This window comes from Poecilia reticulata, linkage group LG8 (genome assembly GCF_000633615.1).
Source record: "Poecilia reticulata strain Guanapo linkage group LG8, Guppy_female_1.0+MT, whole genome shotgun sequence".
In the NCBI taxonomy this organism is placed as follows: Eukaryota; Metazoa; Chordata; class Actinopteri; order Cyprinodontiformes; family Poeciliidae; genus Poecilia; species Poecilia reticulata.
Genome location: NC_024338.1, coordinates 3,370,458 through 3,389,214, shown reverse-complemented (window position 1 = coordinate 3,389,214; position 18,757 = coordinate 3,370,458). Strand labels below are relative to the sequence as shown.

Genomic DNA, 18,757 nt, shown 5'->3' with positions numbered 1-18,757 from the left:
TTGCATTTCTGCTTGTTTTGGTTCTGATAGCCTTGCTTTGCACCATTTGACATAAGAAATAACAGAAGAAACCTTACTTTGGCAGGTAGTATTTCTTTTAGATTTCAAGAACAGACTGAGGAAATTATAAGACATGGGAGAAATTTGTTTTGGAAGAAGGGTTATACAAACAGAGCATAACAATCCTTCAAACAAAATACATGAAAACCAACAGAAAACACTAAGCAGACAWACATCAAGCTTTGTGCAAGTAAGAAGTACAATGACACACAATATTGATGTACAAGAGAAGAACATACTGACTTCAAATGGGCAATAAATCCCYGCAAGCACACAGTACATGTCCACATACATTTTTAACCTTTCATACAATTGATGATCTGAGCCTCCTACCTCTMTGTTCAGACTCAGCTAATCGTCCAGATGGAGAGACAAACCATGATATCCCTGGTAAAGATGTGTAAATCAACAGTCTTGAACAGATCAAACGTSTGTTTAAGACGGTCGTATTTACACAGAGGAGCCGTAAACCTGAGCTAATAAGAACAGAACGATGCAAACATGTGGTGCATCAGACAGAGCACACTCTTGAGATGTTCATTTATAAACGTAATTGAAAACCATGCGATATTTTTCTTCTCTTCACATCTATGCAATACTTGTGCTGGCCTGTCAAAGTTAAAGTCTGTAGATGTGATTCAACAAATTAAGAACAACATCAACGAGTCACTGCATATGAACAATGCTGACAGGTCAAACTGTTTTTTTCTCTTACAGGGAGGTGGCGACTGCCCAGAGATGAGCATCGGTGCTATAAAGATCGCTTTGGAGATCTCTTTGCCAGGATCTTTTATTTATGTTTTCACAGATGCCCGTTCTAAAGATTACAAACTGACTCATGAAGTCCTGCAGCTCATTCAACAGAAACAGTCACAGGTTTGGAGATAATTTAATGAAACGGAAATTTCTTTAAGTTCAGAATCAAAGAAACTTTATTTTAATTGTTCCAACATTTTTTTCCAGGTGGTGTTTGTGCTGACGGGTGATTGTGATGATAGGAATCATATTGGTTACAAGGTGTATGAGGAGATTGCCTCTACAAGTTCTGGGCAAGTTTTYCACCTAGATAAGAAACAGGTCAATGAGGTAAGGGAATAATTTCTGGATGGCCCTGCACTGCTATTAACCTGCATATTAAGTGTGAGTGAATAATTTGATTTTAGACCTGATTTAACCACAACAAAGTGTTTTTTTCACTTAAGTTTTGGAAATTAAATGACTTCAGATGGTTTTTACAACCCATGTCCCAGTGGGGACTCTAGATCTAATGTGCAGGGGGAAATGTACTGATTGATGCATACCATTGCTCTTTTCAGCCTCTCCAAAATGTAAATCAGCAGTCTTGGATTGTGAAAAGAGCCAGTGCATGAAATCTAAATGTTCTGCAGTTTTATTACTTTTGGAGAGGAATTTATACAAAGGAAGTAAAGTCTTTAGTTCCACAGAGAACATTCTGACCATTTACTCTCAATAGTAAAAAAGAAAAAAAAAACTTTCTTTGTGAATCTTTATTTGTAAAATGCCTAGAGATCAGCTTTGATCTTAATTTGAGCTGTGTATATAACATAGCAACTAATTATTATTTCAAAAACTCCTTGTGTTTATTCCCGTCTTCATGGACGACAAATCGTGTGGATCTGGAAACATTTGTTCTTTATTTGCCAAAGTTGCATGGGGTTAACCAAATATTTCACCTGCCTGAAATACTCTGTTCCCCCTGCGAAACATGGGAACTAACTCATTTGCCAGAATCATGGATGTTACATGTTACATGATATGAATTTTATACCATATTGCACATCCCTAGTGGGAATTAGTTTTAGATCTGGGATTCCAATATCCATCACTTACAGTCGTCTTTAAATTGAACCGTGAAAAGATGGATTCATCCATCCATTTTCTTACACCCTTGTCCCTCAGTGGGGTCGGGAGGGTTGCTGGTGCCTATCTCCAGCTAGCGTACCAGGCGAGAGGCAGGGTACACCCTGGACAGGTCGCCAGTCTGTCGCAGGGCAACACAAAGACACACATGTACACACACTCACACCTAGGGACAATTTGGAAAGGCCAATCAACCTGACAGTCATGTTTTTGGACTGTGGGAGGAAACCAGAGTACCCGGAGAAAACCCACACATGCACAGGGAGAATATGCAAACTCCATGCAGAAAGACCGGGGCTGGGAATCGAACCCCCAACCTTCTTGCTGCAAGGCAACAGCTCTACCAACTGCGCCACTGTGCAGCCCGAAATGATGAACCATAACCCAATATTAAGCTAATTTAAAAAATGTGTTACCATTTTTCATTCACATCTTTACTAGTGAATGTGGAAGGCCAGATGCTTTCACACATCACATGGTTATAATAGCCACTGGGTATTCGGGATGTGGAGGAAATATGGGCCCGGCATGCAAGGAATGCAAAAATCTTTCTGATAAATAGTCTCATGTTTCCAAGAAAAAGCTTATGTGTCATAGCTGACATGTTACTTAATTAATTGATGCTCTTAAAATATTTTCTTTTAAACTTAAGTTATGCTTAGTAGTATTATGTCAGTAGTTGATTTTTTTTACATCTTCTAATAGAAGCACAAGTAATTAACCTTTTATCAACATTTCTAACATTTTTCCTTTGCTTAACAGGTTCTTAAATGGGTAGAGGAGGCTGTGCAGTCCTCAAAGGTCAACCTGCTTTCCACTGATCATTTCAGTCAGGTCAGCAACACCTGGCAGATGCCCTTTGATCCCAGCCTAAAAGAAGTTACGGTGGCTCTCAGCGGCCCAGCACCTGATATTGAAATAAAAACTCCCCAGGGTAAGATTTTCACTCTGCTGACATGGTGGCTGAATTCTGCTTTTTTTTTTTTTTTTTAATGAGCACCGTTAAAGATTAGATCTACAACACTCTTCTACTAGCCTTAGGAAAATAAATTATTTTAAAATTAACTTGAAATACACTAGAAGTCAATACTTTCGCAAAATTCGCCCTCGTGCTTATGTCAGGTGTAAATTCAGCAGGATTTTGTTCCCATTGTTTCCAAAAAATGTAAAAGTAATTCCAGAAAGAAGTCTGAAAGAGTAGCATAGACATAAGGGAAGAAAAGAAGAAAAGTTCAAAGAGGAAAGTTTAACACAGGGGATACAGCTGGTGCTATTGACTTTCGAAAAACATGATTTTCTGCTAGATCTCATTAAGTTCCTGAAAAGTCTCCTTTTGTCAGTCAGTCAGTCAGTCAGTCTGCAGGAATCTGGACAGAGTAGAGCAGTCAGCGAAACTCTTCAGTGGGAAATAAATCCCATAGTCATCTCTTTTCATAACTGAATTAAATATTGTGTTTCTGTCTCTATAAGGAGACAAGAAGAGGCTCAGAGGTTCAGTTGAGCAGATAGTTTTTGCCAGTACCAGAGATAAATAAGGTAGCCAAGAGCCTAGCTTAAGTTTGATGAAAGGAATGATCAAGTCAAGGCCTAATTTTGTTTTTCTTTTTGGAGAGGGAAACCATATTATCTGAACTCCAGGGATTTTCACATGTTTTCTTTAAAAATTACATCTAGACAATTTTGCTTTTATGGCAAATTTCACTTAACAGTTTGATGGAAGAGATGACATTAGATTGCTAAAAGGAATAATTTTCAACGTCTAAGGAATTAATCGCTAAAACTGAAATCCTACACAGCTAAAGGTTTGAGTAACTCCCTGGAATTTGCACATCTGGGATACATATACTCTACACATGTTATTTTACTTACAGTATCTGGAGTAATGTTTACAACACATCATGGAATTTAAAATTTTCTTTTTTAATGTCACATTTTAATGTTTAACTTACTATCGTGTGGTATAAAGTTGTTAAACTTTATGCCATAAAAGTTGCTGAATAAGTCAATAATTGCATCTGTATATTTGTTTGACTTTCAGGAAAACTCTTGGGGAAGGCTGACGGCCTGACTGAGCTTTTGCACATTCCCAACTCGGCCAAAGTTGTCAACATCAAGGACCCGCAGCCAGGAATGTGGTCTGTCAAGGTAAACGCTTCACTCYTCACCTAAGCAGTTACAAAAAATTATTTCTCAGCTTCTAGCAATTTTTAGAGCAGGGATAACCATTTTTTAAAATTACATCTGGCTTCAAGAGAAAAGCTTGATGTGTAATTAAATAATGTTCATGTTCTGTCCTTATTTCAAGGCAATTAAATCATGATCAAACAGTAAATTGTGAAATGTTCAGCAGGAGTGATAATTTCCAAACAGACCTTCATTCTCCTACACTACTGGTCCCTTTATGACCAAAATAAAGCAGCACTAATGATTAGTTGTTTGTACAGATCTAGTACAGTTTTGCCTTTTAAAAGTGGTTGGACACTATTCCTGTGTTCGAGACTCATGGTGTCTTTTTTAAATGCATCCTACTGCTAGCTAAAACAGCTTTGCATTTAGTGTCTAAAATTGGTTGTAGAAGGGAAAAATACTGTTTRCTTTTCAACCAAATAAATACAATTTAGCATAGAAGTAAAAAAAAATACCTTGAGACCCAACTAAGCAGGACTCATCACTACTTAACATAGTTTGCTTCATAATGGCAGGACATATTGTTTATGGCAGGGCTGAATTGCCTTTTGTTTTTCCAGTTGAAGCTTGTTAAAAGGATGCTGTGGCTAAGTAGATGAGAATTGTCTTCTAGTTAGAGGGTTATAGGTTTTTTATTTATCTATGCGTATGGTTTTTGGTTAGACATTAATAAACACCCAATGGACTAAATTGTCAAAGTTACTGAGTGTTAAGACCGCTAATGCTAATATTTAGGGGTCTTAGCTTAACTCAGACAYTTTGTATTTTAATTTAAATAGGTACGTTTCTTCCTGATCAGCATAAAACCGACAACTAAAATGCCATCTTAGGTGGAGGTGGTATTACAGAAAAGTGTTCTTTTAATAGTCAGTGTGAAAAAAATGTTTACAACAAGAATAGTTTATGCTTTTCTTTCAATTAATTTTAGCTTAAAAACTCTTCCCAGCTCTCCTTTAATCTACTCTAACTAATTTAGTGATATGCATAGGGGGTCACTGTTCGTTTAAAAGACCAATTTGTCTCCAAGCTTTAACTTCCCAGCTAATGTCTGTAAAGCATAATGATGTTTCATGTTGTTTAAGTCTTTCTGAATAAAGTAAGTGCGTATTAAAATAAAGTAAGTTTCTTCTCAGTCATTCCTTTACCTGTTGCCTCTCCACTGCTTCTTCTCAGTCATTCCTTTACCTGTTGCCTCTCCACTGCTTTGTATGGTGTGATTATGTTGCGTTTGGTAATCATCATAAAATACAGAGATTCCAAACATTCTCTTTCATTTGGAGCAATTGTGGAGTAAATGACAGTTCAGGAATTCATGCCCTCCTCTGCAATGTGACACCATCAACCAAGATGAGGAGTTTCCATCTCTCGCCAACATGTACTTCAGAGTAATTATTCCATCTTTTATTTCTGCAAACTTCAAGAGACCTCCAACCCTTGAAGACTTCATTATCCACTCTGATTATAGTGATTGTGCWTATCTTATGTGTGAGCTTCAGTCCAAACCGGTCAACCCAAAGGTGTGGATGTTTTATAAGCTCAGGGGATACGAACAGGGACTTAGTCACTCTTGCAGCTTGTCTCTACTTGTTTGGTTGCCAGTCGTGAAGCRCAGTCTGTCATCAGACCACTCAGTGTTGCTTTTGATCCAACAACTATTTCAATTAAACTGTTATGTTCATCAAAATACATTGCAAAAATCTGATTTTTGAATGCTTGTTCTGTTGTTTTCCTATCAGTTCAGTCAAGTTAAAAATGACCCAATGTTTTTATGTTATGGTCGCAGACATCAAGTAAAGGGAGGCACTCAGTCCGGATCTCCGGTCTCAGCACCATTGACTTCCGTGCCGGGTTTTCCAGAAAACCCACAATGGATTTTAAAATGACAATCAGCAGACCAGTTCAAGGTGAGGAAGCCAACCTTTCAAAGCTTTACTTGTTTAGTTAGTTTTGTTTATTCACACCAGTGATCTCCACTTCCCAGGTATTCCCACTCACATCCTTCTGAACACCACTGGACTTTCCCCTCCTGCTCGGCCTGACCGACTGGAGCTTCTCACAATCACCGGCGAAGTTATCAAAACTTTGCCAATCAGGTATTACCCAGAGCGACAGCCGTACAACCTCTGGAACATCACAGAGTTCATCCCTCCAAACGAGGCCTTCTTCCTGAGGCTTACGGGATATGACAGCCAGGGTTTTGTGTTCCAGAGAGTCTCTAGTGTCTCGTTCTCCAGCATTGTACCTGGTGAGTAATGTGCACTGTTCACCCTCCTTTAGAAACAATGTTGTTTATTCCCTGTTAAATGCCTCTTCATTACTTTGCTTTTCTTTCAGATGCACCTAAGGTGGTAATGCCAGCCACCACAAACGGTTATTACCTCCAGAAAGGGTTTATCAGATGCCAGGTAGAGAGTTTGTTACCATTTACTCAGCGCTTCAGCAGAGATGGAAAGCGACTTGGAGTAGAYCAACTCTTCAGGTGACATACTGTTAAATTTCAATATGCTTTCAGGTATTTGTCTGATGATAAGTATCTTTTTTAAGCCTTCTTTTCATGGAGCACGTTTCTGTATAAAAATGTGTTCTTATTGGTCTGATGCAATATTCTAATCTTAAATGTTGTGTTTTCTTTAACTATAAGTGAATAATCATCAAAGAGAAAGAAAGACTTGAAAATGTCAGTGTACCAGGAATTAATCTAAGTAATTTGTTTAATTTTGTGAATTCAGTTTCTGAAATTAAATTAAATGAAATTAACTTTTCAAAATTCTTCTAATTTCTTGAATATAGATTTACTTTATCAAATTATTCACAGATGATGATGTAAGCCTGAAGTTGAAGGCTTAACCACTGAAACTGTACATACATGTAAAAGATGAGCATTTTACATTTTTCTTTCAACCATCAAATAAAACCTAGTTTTGAAACATAGTTTTTGTTTGCAAAAAGTTTGGCTGTAAAGTACTAAAAATAGAGTACAGTACTCAGCTGAATGACGGTCCAGCTTTCAGATCTTGTGTTGAATTTTTGTCTTTCTTAAATAAATAGCATTAAATACTTCTCATCCWTTTTTGTCTCTAGGTCGTGAGTTAGACTTTTTWAAAGTTTTTTTTACCTGCACCAAGTAATGTCTGGTGATTAGATATTAGAGTGAAAATGAATAAATCAGATTTGTTGGTGAATGAGAAGGCAAGGTCTTTTAAAAAAATAATAAATAAAACCTCAAGAAAGAACAAAGGCATAAAAAAAGAATAAGAATATCTGGCTACTAATAAGGGATATACAAAGAGCGGTGTTGGTTTTTCTCTTTTTCAAAATATTGTGTGGTAAAGCAAGAATGAGATKATTTATTTTTATCCAGTCAGACAGGACAATAATCAACTCAAAAGAATCAGACGAACAGAACATTGTTTTTTAATTTAATATCAGTACCAATATTTGTGACTTTTAATTCCAGTGAATCCGATRGCGTGTCATGGGAAATCGAAAAGGTAACTCTGAAGGACGAAGGCCACTACGAATGCATCGCAATTAGCAGCGCTGGAACAGGACGAGCTCGTACCTTCCTGGATGTGTCAGGTAAGCCAACATCCCAAGACTCTCAGTAATACAGAAAATGTTTTGCCTCTTTTCATATGACCATGTATAAATCTAAATGAATAAATATGAAACTTGGTGCATAAATGCATCTTTATGTCAGAYCTTGTGAAGCTGCTGGTAAGAATCTTGGTTATCGTGAATAACCTTTTCATAGTAAATTTACCAACTTTAGCAACACATAATTATTAATTTTAATTATTAAGGAAAAAAGCGTATTATGCAAGTGGTGTTTAGGTGTGGTATAGCTTAAATGGCTTTTCARAAGAGTTGAAATACTAACATGTTTAATTTACAAATAAATAGTTAGCTTTACAGAACAAACATTTCAGCATAGTCATTGCAGAACTTTTACCCACTTCACATCAACCCAGAGTACACAGACTTGGGATGGCAGCCTTAAAGAGATGTAGAGATGAATGTCATCAACATAAAAGAAAATCTCAGAAAAAACGTGAATGATAAGTACGAAAGTTAAACTGGATTCAGAACTGAACTTTGTGGAAACCCTRCAAGTGAGAGAGGCCATGTTAGGGTCAAACATTTAAACTCTAAAAGAATAAAACCTGTCAGAGGATATGTTTTTCCATATTCAATATCCAAATAAAATAMCTACAGAATTCCCTTTTCTCTGTAGAACCGCCTCCTGCCATCACTGTTGAAGGGAATGTTACCGTCTCACCTGGCAGTCATGCTGTTCTCACCTGCCAAGTCGTCAGCACCGTTGCCTTCAACCTCACCTGGCTGCGAGGGGGATACGATGCTCGTCTGAACCCACGTGGGAATATCCTTGCCAACCTTTCACTGCAGGTGTCCAATGTGGCCCCGGACGACTCGGGCTGGTATGAGTGCATTGCTGCTAACGAAGGAGGAAAGACCACAGATCGGACATATCTCACAGTACAAGGTGATAAATATGTCCTGAATTCAACAAAAAAATYCCTTTCAGGATTTCATCCTTTATCTCCTCAACTATGCAGTAGTTTCTTGTTATTTAGTCACAATTGTTTTTGTTCAACCACATTATTACATAATCTGTGGTCCTTAGTTCTTTACGTCATTTATTTCTCTTTGTGAAGCAGCTGTTGGCACGACCCAGGTCCTTTCTAATTGCCCCTAGTCAGTAATATCCTAGTAATTAACCTTGCTTTGAAGTAGGGCAGGTTGACTCACACCAGAAAGACCCAGAAGGTGTTTTTGCTCCAAGTAGGCTTAAAGCCAAACTTTGTTTTGCTGAATTTGTGTCTTATACAGTATGAAAAGACATGTAGCTTTATTTTCTTATTGTCTGCCAGTAAATTATACTGAACATTTCCTGTTCTAGATTAATCAGARCTTTTAAACTTTTTATATTTGCTAAATGCTCAAATAATGAATACATTTTATTACTTACCTCAAATTCAGAAGTTTTCATACCSTAAGAGTAACAAGGTGATATCATTCCTTCGTATGTTATTTCACAACACTTTAGTTGTTGTAAGGCAACACCTCGAACACACTGCTTAAATGTGTGGCATCATTAAAATAATCAAAAGAAATCATTCAAGCGCTCAGGAAGAAAAAAAAAATGTCAAGCCATTACACTGCTCATTAAGGACAGACTTTGACTAGGCCATGCAGACACAAACGTTCCTGTATGCTCTTTYCTAAGCACTATTACTTTTGTGGTAGCTCTTGTAGTAATAGTGTTATTACTGGATCCCAGTTTGGGGTATTTTTCGATTTCTAATAGGATTTATTCCAGTGTAATTTTGGTCTCATCTRACCGGTGCATTCCTTCCCACTATTTGCTTCCATCCAATACTTAGATGATGAATTTGACAGTGCTGCTGTGTTTCTTAGTCTTCARTGTGTGTGGACAGTRTAGTTATTTCATTGCACCATCTGCTGAATGTCCTGCATATCTTTAAAAATGTGGCATCCCCTGTGACTRATGCTGAAKCAAAAATGTAAAATATATTCCTTCACAACTAATGCATTTTGCCGGGTTTGTTTTATTTTAACCATTTGAGCCSAAATATTTTTCCTTGAAGATTGCTTTAAAGAGAGAATAAAACCTGAAAAGATAATAACACAGAATCTAAAACATTATGCAGGGTCACTTTTCTGTTGAATTTRTCCTCAGCATGTTGGATAAACACATGTTAGAGYTGTGTGCGTTGAGAATATTCCAATCATCACTCTTCTGCAAGAAACACTGGCGATAAAATAGCCAGTGAGAACATAATAGATAAAACACATCTTAGAAGGGAACGGTTTCCCATCATGAATCAATCCGAGGGTCTGTAGAGACAGCTCCAGATTCCCTGGATTCCACATTGTTTTCTGTTTTAGTATTAGAAAGACATGCTGTGAAATAATATTAGTGATCTTAGCAGTCATCCCTCCTCTTGCGACAGCGGCCATAAAATTTTAGGCTCTGCTCCATCATGTAACTGGAACTAAATTCACTGTGTAAGCGGATAACCCTTGTCCCTGCATGGAAATGTGTTTAAGACCTTCCCCTGACCTTACCAAGAGCAGAGACCAACTCCAGTATTTCAATAGGCAAGTTTTATTTTAGAATTTCACCCTGCGTCTCACACTCTGACTGAACTGCTGAATATTTAAAACATTTGTTGTTGTTGTTGTTTGTTTAGAGGCACCCAGGGTGTCAGTGGAGCCTCGAAATCAGACCTTCATGATGGGAGATGAAGTGAGGATCAGGTGTTCAGCCACTGGCTATCCTCCACCACGTCTGGTTTGGACCCACAACGACATGTTTATTACGGGAAACAACAGGTAAATTAATTTATTTCACCATAACACTAAAAATATTATTAATTTTACATTCCATGCGTTTTTTTTGCACAAAAGGCAAAACATTCTGTCRCCTGTATGTGACAGAATGTTTGTGATTTCAGTATTCTACTTGTCTCTCTTGTATTTGCAAACTCTCCTGGACTCATCACCAGCATTCTCTCACATGGTGACAGCAAAGAGTCTCCAAAAACAGTTTTCATGTTTAGTACATGAGAATTTAGTTTTCATGGTAACTCGCTGCAAAAATYGATATAATTTTTATCTCTTCATTCTTTGCTTTTTAAGGTATTTGTCGCACTGGCGTGTTATATGTCAAAATGTTCAGCATATGGTCAAATTTGTGGATTCAGGGGTTATAATTTTTCGTCCAAATAAAAACCTTTTCAGGATATTTTTTATGGAGGGACTAGATCATTAGTATTGCCATTTTCCCTGGTAAATTTGTGAAATCTATAATTTTGTATTATGTTTCTGATTTTTAGACACCGGATGACTCCTGATGGCACTCTGGTTATAAGAAACACAAAGAAGAAGGATGGAGGAGTGTATGGCTGTTTGGCCAGTAACCAGGCTGGTACTGACACGATGACCTCCATTCTCACCTATTTTGGTAAGTATTCAAACCATTAGCCTCTTTTATGTTCCTGCTGTGTTAGTGTTTTGTCTGTTTTTTTTTTTACACTTTATTGTTTCCTAGAATTTCCTGTGGTGTTAGCAGTCTTAAGAGAAATACTCAGTAACATTGGAGAAATCACAACGATGTCCTGTTCAGCGTCCGGCATCCCTCAGCCTGAGATCTGGTGGTACAAAGGTAAAGGTTAAAAAGCATAAAAATGTATTTAATGTTTACTGGACAAATGCAGAGAAGAAATAAAGTCTTGAGGGAGAAATAATGAAGAACATAKTCTGAATAAATGTGTTGGGTCTTGCATTGTAAATTTCAAACTGACTTTTGAAAGCTGATATTATATACTTGCTGCATTTGCTGTGATTACTAGGTAATATTCAGCTCCATTCCTCGGATCTGTTGGARGTGGACAWAATAGGAGGAACATTTACCATAAARCAAACCCAGTTAGGTGATGCTGGAGACTACTCCTGTGTGGCTGTAAATCCTGCTGGTTCCTCCTCACTAAAGATCCGTCTTGATGTTGGAGGTACGAATTGGCGAATATTCTGAAATCRCCTTTTGACTTTTAAAGGAATCTTTTGTATTTTTATACATTACCACCAKAAATTGCTTGTGCTTCATTTAATGTTTTGTTTTCTTTTTGTATTYTGCACCAAAAATGTCTCTTATCTGTTCTTGTAATAGTTGTCCGCATCCAGTCTAACTTTATGTTGAAAGTTAGCAGAACATATGAATGGAAACTGCAGATTTTGCCTTTGTAGAGAGAATAACAAAATCTTCTTTGAATGTGCAAATCAAGGTTGAAATTTCAGTGGGGTAAATGGAAATTCCAGTCCAGAGTTTAATTTCTCAGTGGATTTGGATGCATAATGTCATAAAATAGCTTTGTGGCCAAATATAAGTCGATTGAGCAGCCAGCTGTTTTCTAAAGAAGGTGTTGTTGACATATTTTCCCGTTCTCGGATATTTTACGCCAGTGGTTCCCAGAGTAGAAGCCAGAATCTCATATGGCAATTCATTTACAATTTTGTCTGGAAATTAAATTAAGTTAAAGCAAAATTTTCTAGTAGTGTAATAGCATCAATTGTGATGATTGAATGAAAACTGTATGTCTGTGTATTTTTAGTTGTTTTTCATTTGGGCTTTTAATTGTTTTAACAATTGTTTTAAATTTCAACTATAATTGGCATCAGAYATCTCTACTGCTATTATTTTGTGAGTATGAGGTTAAACAATTTAGGAAGCACTTCTTCAGTGAGTTGATGTTAATGAACTGAATGTGATTAGGATTTTTTCAGCGTTTTGTTAGATCGATTCAACTGTTATCAAAGACTTTAATCATGGAAAACTGATASACTTTTTMTAACCTTTTAGAAGGAAAATGAAACTGAAACTGAAAATGTTAACGAATAAAAACAAATTATTCTTGACTTGTAAACAAGTTTGGTATCAGTAGATGCTGAGCAACCTTGTTTTAACCCTGTGTRACAATCATTTTACTGCTATATTSCTAGAGTTGAGTAGGTATCACCTCAAGGGGGCGCCTATTCCCTTTTCTTTTGTTGTAATCTTGTACCGAGTAAGAACTCGCTTAMTTGATGTTTTAGAAAGGGGAAATATCGGTGATGCTGAGGTGCAGAGGGGTGCAACTTTTGTTATTTTTTTCATGTATGATAAGATAATGTAAGTTCAGTGTCGTGGAGATCTGGCTTTACGTGGACAAAGTGAAATAAAGTGAAAGTGTGGAATACTCCAACCGTGCGTTTTGCTAATTCGGGTTAGCGTGGCTAACCACCGCTGCTAACTCCTYCTCCGACCTCTCACCTCACTGTCACACCTGGAGTAGAAATTGTTCTGAATACGTTTGCATAAATGTTTCCTTTCATATGTAGGATGTCATTACTCATCACTATCATTACTCTTCTTTAATCTTGACCACCCCAGCTATACCGAAGTTCACTCTTGAGCCATCAAATGTAGTAGAGGACATTGGCTCCAACGTGACATTGTCCTGTCAGGCGCATGGGCATCCTGAGCCGCAAGTCACATGGAGAAGAGGGGACGGATCCTCTCTGTTTAACCGAGCCCACTCACATAGCACTATCATACAGAAAAAAGGGGACCTACACATATTTAGTAAGTCTGTTAAGGCAGTTTTGTTCATATAAAGTCAAAAACAAATTGTTTAAGTTGTTGTTCCTTTCTATCTGTCAGATCTATGGGTGGAGGATGAGGCGGAGTACATCTGTGAGGCCAAAAACCGCTTTGGGAARATCCAAGCCAAGGCTAGCATCACTGTGACAGGACTTGGTAAGATCGCTTTATAAAATGTCTGAATTATTATACTGTATTTATTGGTGTATCTTAAAAGAAGAGGGTATTTTAACTAAGTTTATTGTCTGTCACACATATCCTTACTTTAAGTGAGGATATGTATGAATTAAAGATGACTCACGGCTAACAAATACCTAAAATTGGTTGTACTTAAATATTTGTATCTGTTTTATCTGGTCCTAGTTATTGTAATCAAAATTCTCACATCTTTATAAATTATTTGGATTTCTTAATGTTGGGACCATAATATTTGCATCTGTTCTTCTGAATTCATAATTCAGTCTTAAGACAAAGTTTGTGAGGTGTGGTTTGCTTTGTAGAGTAACATTTTGAATCTAATTTTGCAGTAACGGTTTACTTCTTGCAATAACTCAACAACTAGTTGTCCTTTTATTTGAAAAATTAAGATTTGACTGGAGATCTTGTTGATAATGTTGGCAGAMGTTCCATGTGTCAAGTGGGCATTTGTCTAATATCACATTGGGGCTATTTAACAGAAGCTAAAAATGCGTCTGTAAATGTGGGTGATATGGAAGCACTTTAGTTATTGATCCAAGAACATTCATTCTTTTCTGAAAAATATAACCTTAAGTTGTCATAGTTCCTCTTTATGGTCAGGTAATTTTCTGGAACAAATTACAGTATATGTTTCAGAGTGAGCTTGCATGTTTTGACCTTTACCCAGTCAAGTGAGTTTATTAACATGCTTCAATGCATGTGTGGGAACACATGTGCCTTGTTAGCCACTATTAGTTTCTCTGCAATGGAAACACTTTGAGTCCTTAAATGTGGGCCAAAGGTTAGAAAGTGCAAACACACAACCATATGACATATATTACACACCACACTGCCTGCCTTTCCCCTACCGGTTAAATTACCTCATTGGATATGAACACCCAGTGCAGAAGCACATGCACAGATGTTTTATTAGCACCATAAAGTATGAAGATTACTTTACCCACCTCTGCATTGGACTTGACAGACACAGCGACAGTGTTCATTACACTCACATTTTGCTCCTGTAGTTTTTGTATGGCATTGATCCTCAAATGAAAATAAAGTAAAGAAGGATCTTTATCGTGCAATCGAGTAAAACGCAGCATGATTCAATTTCAAATCCAGTTGCAACCAAAATACAWTACAAATTGTCCATTTCTAATTAATCCTAGATAAGCTAGAAACATAATTGAGCCAATTGTGTAATTGTATTAAATACATCACTTTGTTCACAGTGTTTTTGATAAAAGCATGTCAAAGTTTTCATCCATTACATAAAAACAAGGTGAGGAAAGTGTTTCCTGACCAGGCTGTCTGGCTGAATAGATATTTTTATCYMTAGAATARTCTGGCAGTTATCTCCATATTGTCATACAGATTAAACAAATCTTTCTCTGTGTTTTTGAAAGATGATAGTTATTTGACAGATGCATACTGTGTCCATGTTCCAAGTAATTTTGAAGGTCAGTGATCCCAGGTCAGTGAGTTAAATTAGCCCTCTGGGAAAATGTTGCTCATCCTTGGGTTGGTAAATTAAACACATCTGCTTTCCTTAAGGGGAACATAGACATTTGCTTTTTATTTAACTCTGTACAAAAATGTGTACTTTTTTCAGTTGTCTACATTGATTACGATCATGTATGTTGTTTCTGCATTTTGGGCAAAATTACATATTTGTAATTTCGACCTTAGTTGAAGTTATTCAAAACAATTTTCATGCATGGCGTCAGATATAAGGACAAACATTATCAAAACTTATTTTCTGCTTAAAAAAAATCCCCATCAAATTTTGTCTCATTTCTCTTTGAAGTTAAACCTGTGATTGCAATGAGTCCGCTTGTTATCAGTGTGATCGAGGACCAGCAGCTCACTCTGCCCTGCGTGCTGCTGGCTGGAAATCCACTACCAGAAAGGCAGTGGCTCCACAACTATGGCCTGGTGGGAACACAAACATAAAGTGCATAGTTTCTTGCTCCTGCCTGCAAATCGYTTCTGGTTATTTAAAAACTCCCCCTCCTGCAATCTTCTAGGTGACCCCAGACCAGTATGTCACAGTGAGGAGAGATGGTAGCCTGCATATTGAGAGAGTTCAGCTGGATGATGGAGGCGACTACACCTGCTTGGCTGAAAACGTTATAGGGGCCACCAACCATACGACTGCCGTTTACGTCTATGGTATGTTTATGTGCAAGAAATATATCGCAAAAAACAATAACTACAGAAATGTTTTAACATCAGCTAACCCCCTCTCCACAGTTATCCCTACAATTCAGTATGGGCCTCAAGTATTTAGCACAATTGAAGGAACACCTATAACTCTGCCCTGCAGTGCCAGTGGAGTACCCAGTCCGGACATCACTTGGAGCAAGGTCTGTAAGAACAACATGTCTCCATTAAAATAAATATTCCAAAGCTCTCTGGAGACTACAGAATGGATGAGATACAGCACAATAATTCCTACATTAAGTGTTTCTAGGATAAATATCTGTAAAGCATACACCATTGTTTGTTTCTCTGTAATTCACTACTAACTTTTTTCCTCAATAGTTTTCTCGATTGTAAAAGTCGTTGCTTCCTGTTTTTAAGTGTATTTTAAAAATACATATTTTTTAATAGTGTTTAGTCCAGTGTGAGTTGACGTGATCCTTTTATTGTCCAATGTTATGAGACTTTTAATATTTGTTTTATGTGTTGGTATCTATCTCTGTTCTATTTATCTTATTTTTGTACAGCACTTTGGGCTAACTTGCTGTTTTTAAAGGCGCTTTATAAATAAAGTGGACTTGGATTTACTGTGAAAGTGAAAGGGGCAATAGATTCTTTTCGGGGTTGCTTCTCTCTGTAAAATTAGTCAAAATAGTTGAGTCATCTGTAAGACATGCTGTTTATACTCAAAACAGTCCTGGCATAACCTTTGTATTTATGTCACTTGAAAGAGCAACGTTGTTTTAATAGCAGCGTTTTTATTTAATATCGACAGGGAATTGCATAATAAATTTCATCACTCTTGGTAACAAGTGTTTTGACAAGACAATTAAATGAAATAAACATTGAATTCTGTCCTCTCCATTAATCTTTTAGGGTGGGGAGCTGCTAAACTTGGGTGGTCCAGCTTTCTCTTTGGATTTGGATGGCAGCCTCCTCATCACTTCTCCCTCTGGAAACGAGACTGGAGAGTTTGTCTGCACAGCTACCAATGCAGCGGGATATGCAACTAGGAAGGTGCAGCTCACAGTCTATGGTAACCAGCTTATTATCTATAGAGACATTAAGTTGTTTATTGTACTATGACTTGCAGAAGTATTCAAACCACATATCTAGCTGGGATGTTAGTGTCACACATATTCGAATCACCTCTGAATTTATCACTGGTTTCTTTCCCAGTCCGACCCAAGCCTGGAGTTGGTGGAACTGGAGGTTTAGGAGAGCCTGTGAGGATGTCAGTGATCCAGGGGGAGGATATTGTTTTGCCATGTGACGTTCAAAGTGTCCCACCACCCACCATCAGCTGGGCGAAAGAGAGACAGCTCATCTCGCCCTTTTCCCCGAGGTAAAATCCAACTCGTATTGTGATATTTCACAGAGAACTAAAGGCCTTTGTGTTCATTTTTTCTTAATTTACTCCTGGGAATGGTACAAAATCCACAGGAATTGTCATTGATCACAGTTTATTGATGCTTACCCATAAGGGTAGCCTGGATCTGTACACACACAAAGCCCTTGCTTATTTCAGAAAGATGGTGCCAAACCAGATTCTGTCAGCATTATGACAGCATGTCTGTGTAGTAAAAGAGTCCAGGGGCTAAACAGACTCCAGTCTGCTATCCAGACCTGTCACACTGAAAACATATGTTGCTTTGTGAAGCAAAAATATGACAAAAGAAACCTTGAAGTTTGAAATTGCAAAACCCCGTGTCAGACAAAAGGAGAAAAACATCTGCAACTACTGTTTCCTCACTTCTCAATGTTATTAAAAGGGAAGATGATCCAAAACAAACATGCCTGCATCTGACTGTAAATATTTCCACAATTACATGCAACAAAAAAGACCTCATAAATATTGTCAGATTATGTTATTTTCGTATGAATAAGTGGTTCAAATTAACTCCATCCAAATTACAGTGCTTTGTCCCTGTCATTCTTTGAGGCCGTCTAAGACGACAAAGCTATCCTACAGTTAGTCTGTGATCTACCAAGGTAACTGTAATTATGGATAATGGTCGACTATTATGAATTACTGTGGTATTTGTTTGGAGTCATAACTGCTTAAATCATTGAGTTGAAACAATTAGTGTGCTACTTAGCTTCGCTTTTCACATTTTTGGCAGCTTGGAAACATAATATTTGGAAAAGGATTTCATTTTACAGATTAATTTATTGCTGCTGTTTCTTGTGTGTGTACAGTAAGGCACTGTGTTCTTCATTCTCCCAGGCATCGTCAGCTTCCATCTGGATCGATGAAGATCCTTGAGACTAGAGTTTCAGACAGTGGACTTTATGTTTGTGTTGCCTCAAATATTGCTGGTAATGTGACGTTGTCCATCGAGCTGAGTGTTTTAGGTAAGATGAAAAGAGACTAGAATATTTCACATTTATTTATAGAGACAGAATGAAAATGTATTTACTCTTTTTCTAAGAACTTCTACATACTATATGTGTAAATGTCTTAAATTACACCAAGTGTCTTCTTAAGATGAATTTAATCAGCTTTTTTTTTTTTTTAAATTGGGACTTAAATGTTTTTATGCATTTCTGATATAATTATCAGAAATGATCCTAATTGATCTAAAAATTTAATCTGATTTTTAATCAGAAAATGAACACAATTGTCACATGTCCTTTTATACAGTTTGTTGTGTTAGCAGTTAGTTTGAACAGAAGTGGAGGCATAAGTTGCCTGATGTTATTAGCCACAAAGAAAGAGGAAAACAAGCAGCGGTAGGCACAGCTTACTAAAAAGCACTAATCATAAATATTGTCTCTGCTAATGCTGAAGGATTGTACCAGCAAGAAATTTAGCAGAAACTAATGCTAAAGTGCTAACTTCAACCATGCTGATGTTCATGTGTCAGTAACTACAAACGTAGATGACCAAACCATCAATACAGATGTTTCCTTTAGTCAACTGAAAGTTTACAAAACAACCAAGTAAATTAGCACTTTAGAGTTTATCCTCAAACATTAATTCAGGGGAAGGTAAGTGCTCTAAAGGTTTTCAGAGTTAGCCAAAATGCTGAAAAATAATAGCTTGGTTGCTTTGATTGCTGA

General features: G+C 37.2%; 1 protein-coding gene across 1 annotated transcript in view; it reads left to right on the top strand.

The window, feature by feature from the left end:
* The window catches only part of hmcn1 (hemicentin 1), a 79,527-nt gene that overhangs the window by 16,257 nt on the left and 44,513 nt on the right, over positions 1–18,757 (top strand). The window contains exons 3-23 of the mRNA XM_008415619.2: positions 778–936; positions 1,024–1,146; positions 2,704–2,875; positions 3,980–4,086; positions 5,912–6,032; positions 6,110–6,373; positions 6,463–6,607; positions 7,586–7,707; positions 8,363–8,632; positions 10,365–10,506; positions 11,010–11,137; positions 11,225–11,338; positions 11,526–11,684; positions 13,103–13,294; positions 13,373–13,468; positions 15,300–15,427; positions 15,520–15,664; positions 15,746–15,858; positions 16,571–16,730; positions 16,874–17,039; positions 17,922–18,049. Coding sequence (XP_008413841.1) covers positions 778–936; positions 1,024–1,146; positions 2,704–2,875; positions 3,980–4,086; positions 5,912–6,032; positions 6,110–6,373; positions 6,463–6,607; positions 7,586–7,707; positions 8,363–8,632; positions 10,365–10,506; positions 11,010–11,137; positions 11,225–11,338; positions 11,526–11,684; positions 13,103–13,294; positions 13,373–13,468; positions 15,300–15,427; positions 15,520–15,664; positions 15,746–15,858; positions 16,571–16,730; positions 16,874–17,039; positions 17,922–18,049 — 3,154 coding nt within the window. The remainder of the gene's footprint in view (positions 1–777; positions 937–1,023; positions 1,147–2,703; positions 2,876–3,979; positions 4,087–5,911; positions 6,033–6,109; positions 6,374–6,462; positions 6,608–7,585; positions 7,708–8,362; positions 8,633–10,364; positions 10,507–11,009; positions 11,138–11,224; positions 11,339–11,525; positions 11,685–13,102; positions 13,295–13,372; positions 13,469–15,299; positions 15,428–15,519; positions 15,665–15,745; positions 15,859–16,570; positions 16,731–16,873; positions 17,040–17,921; positions 18,050–18,757) is intronic.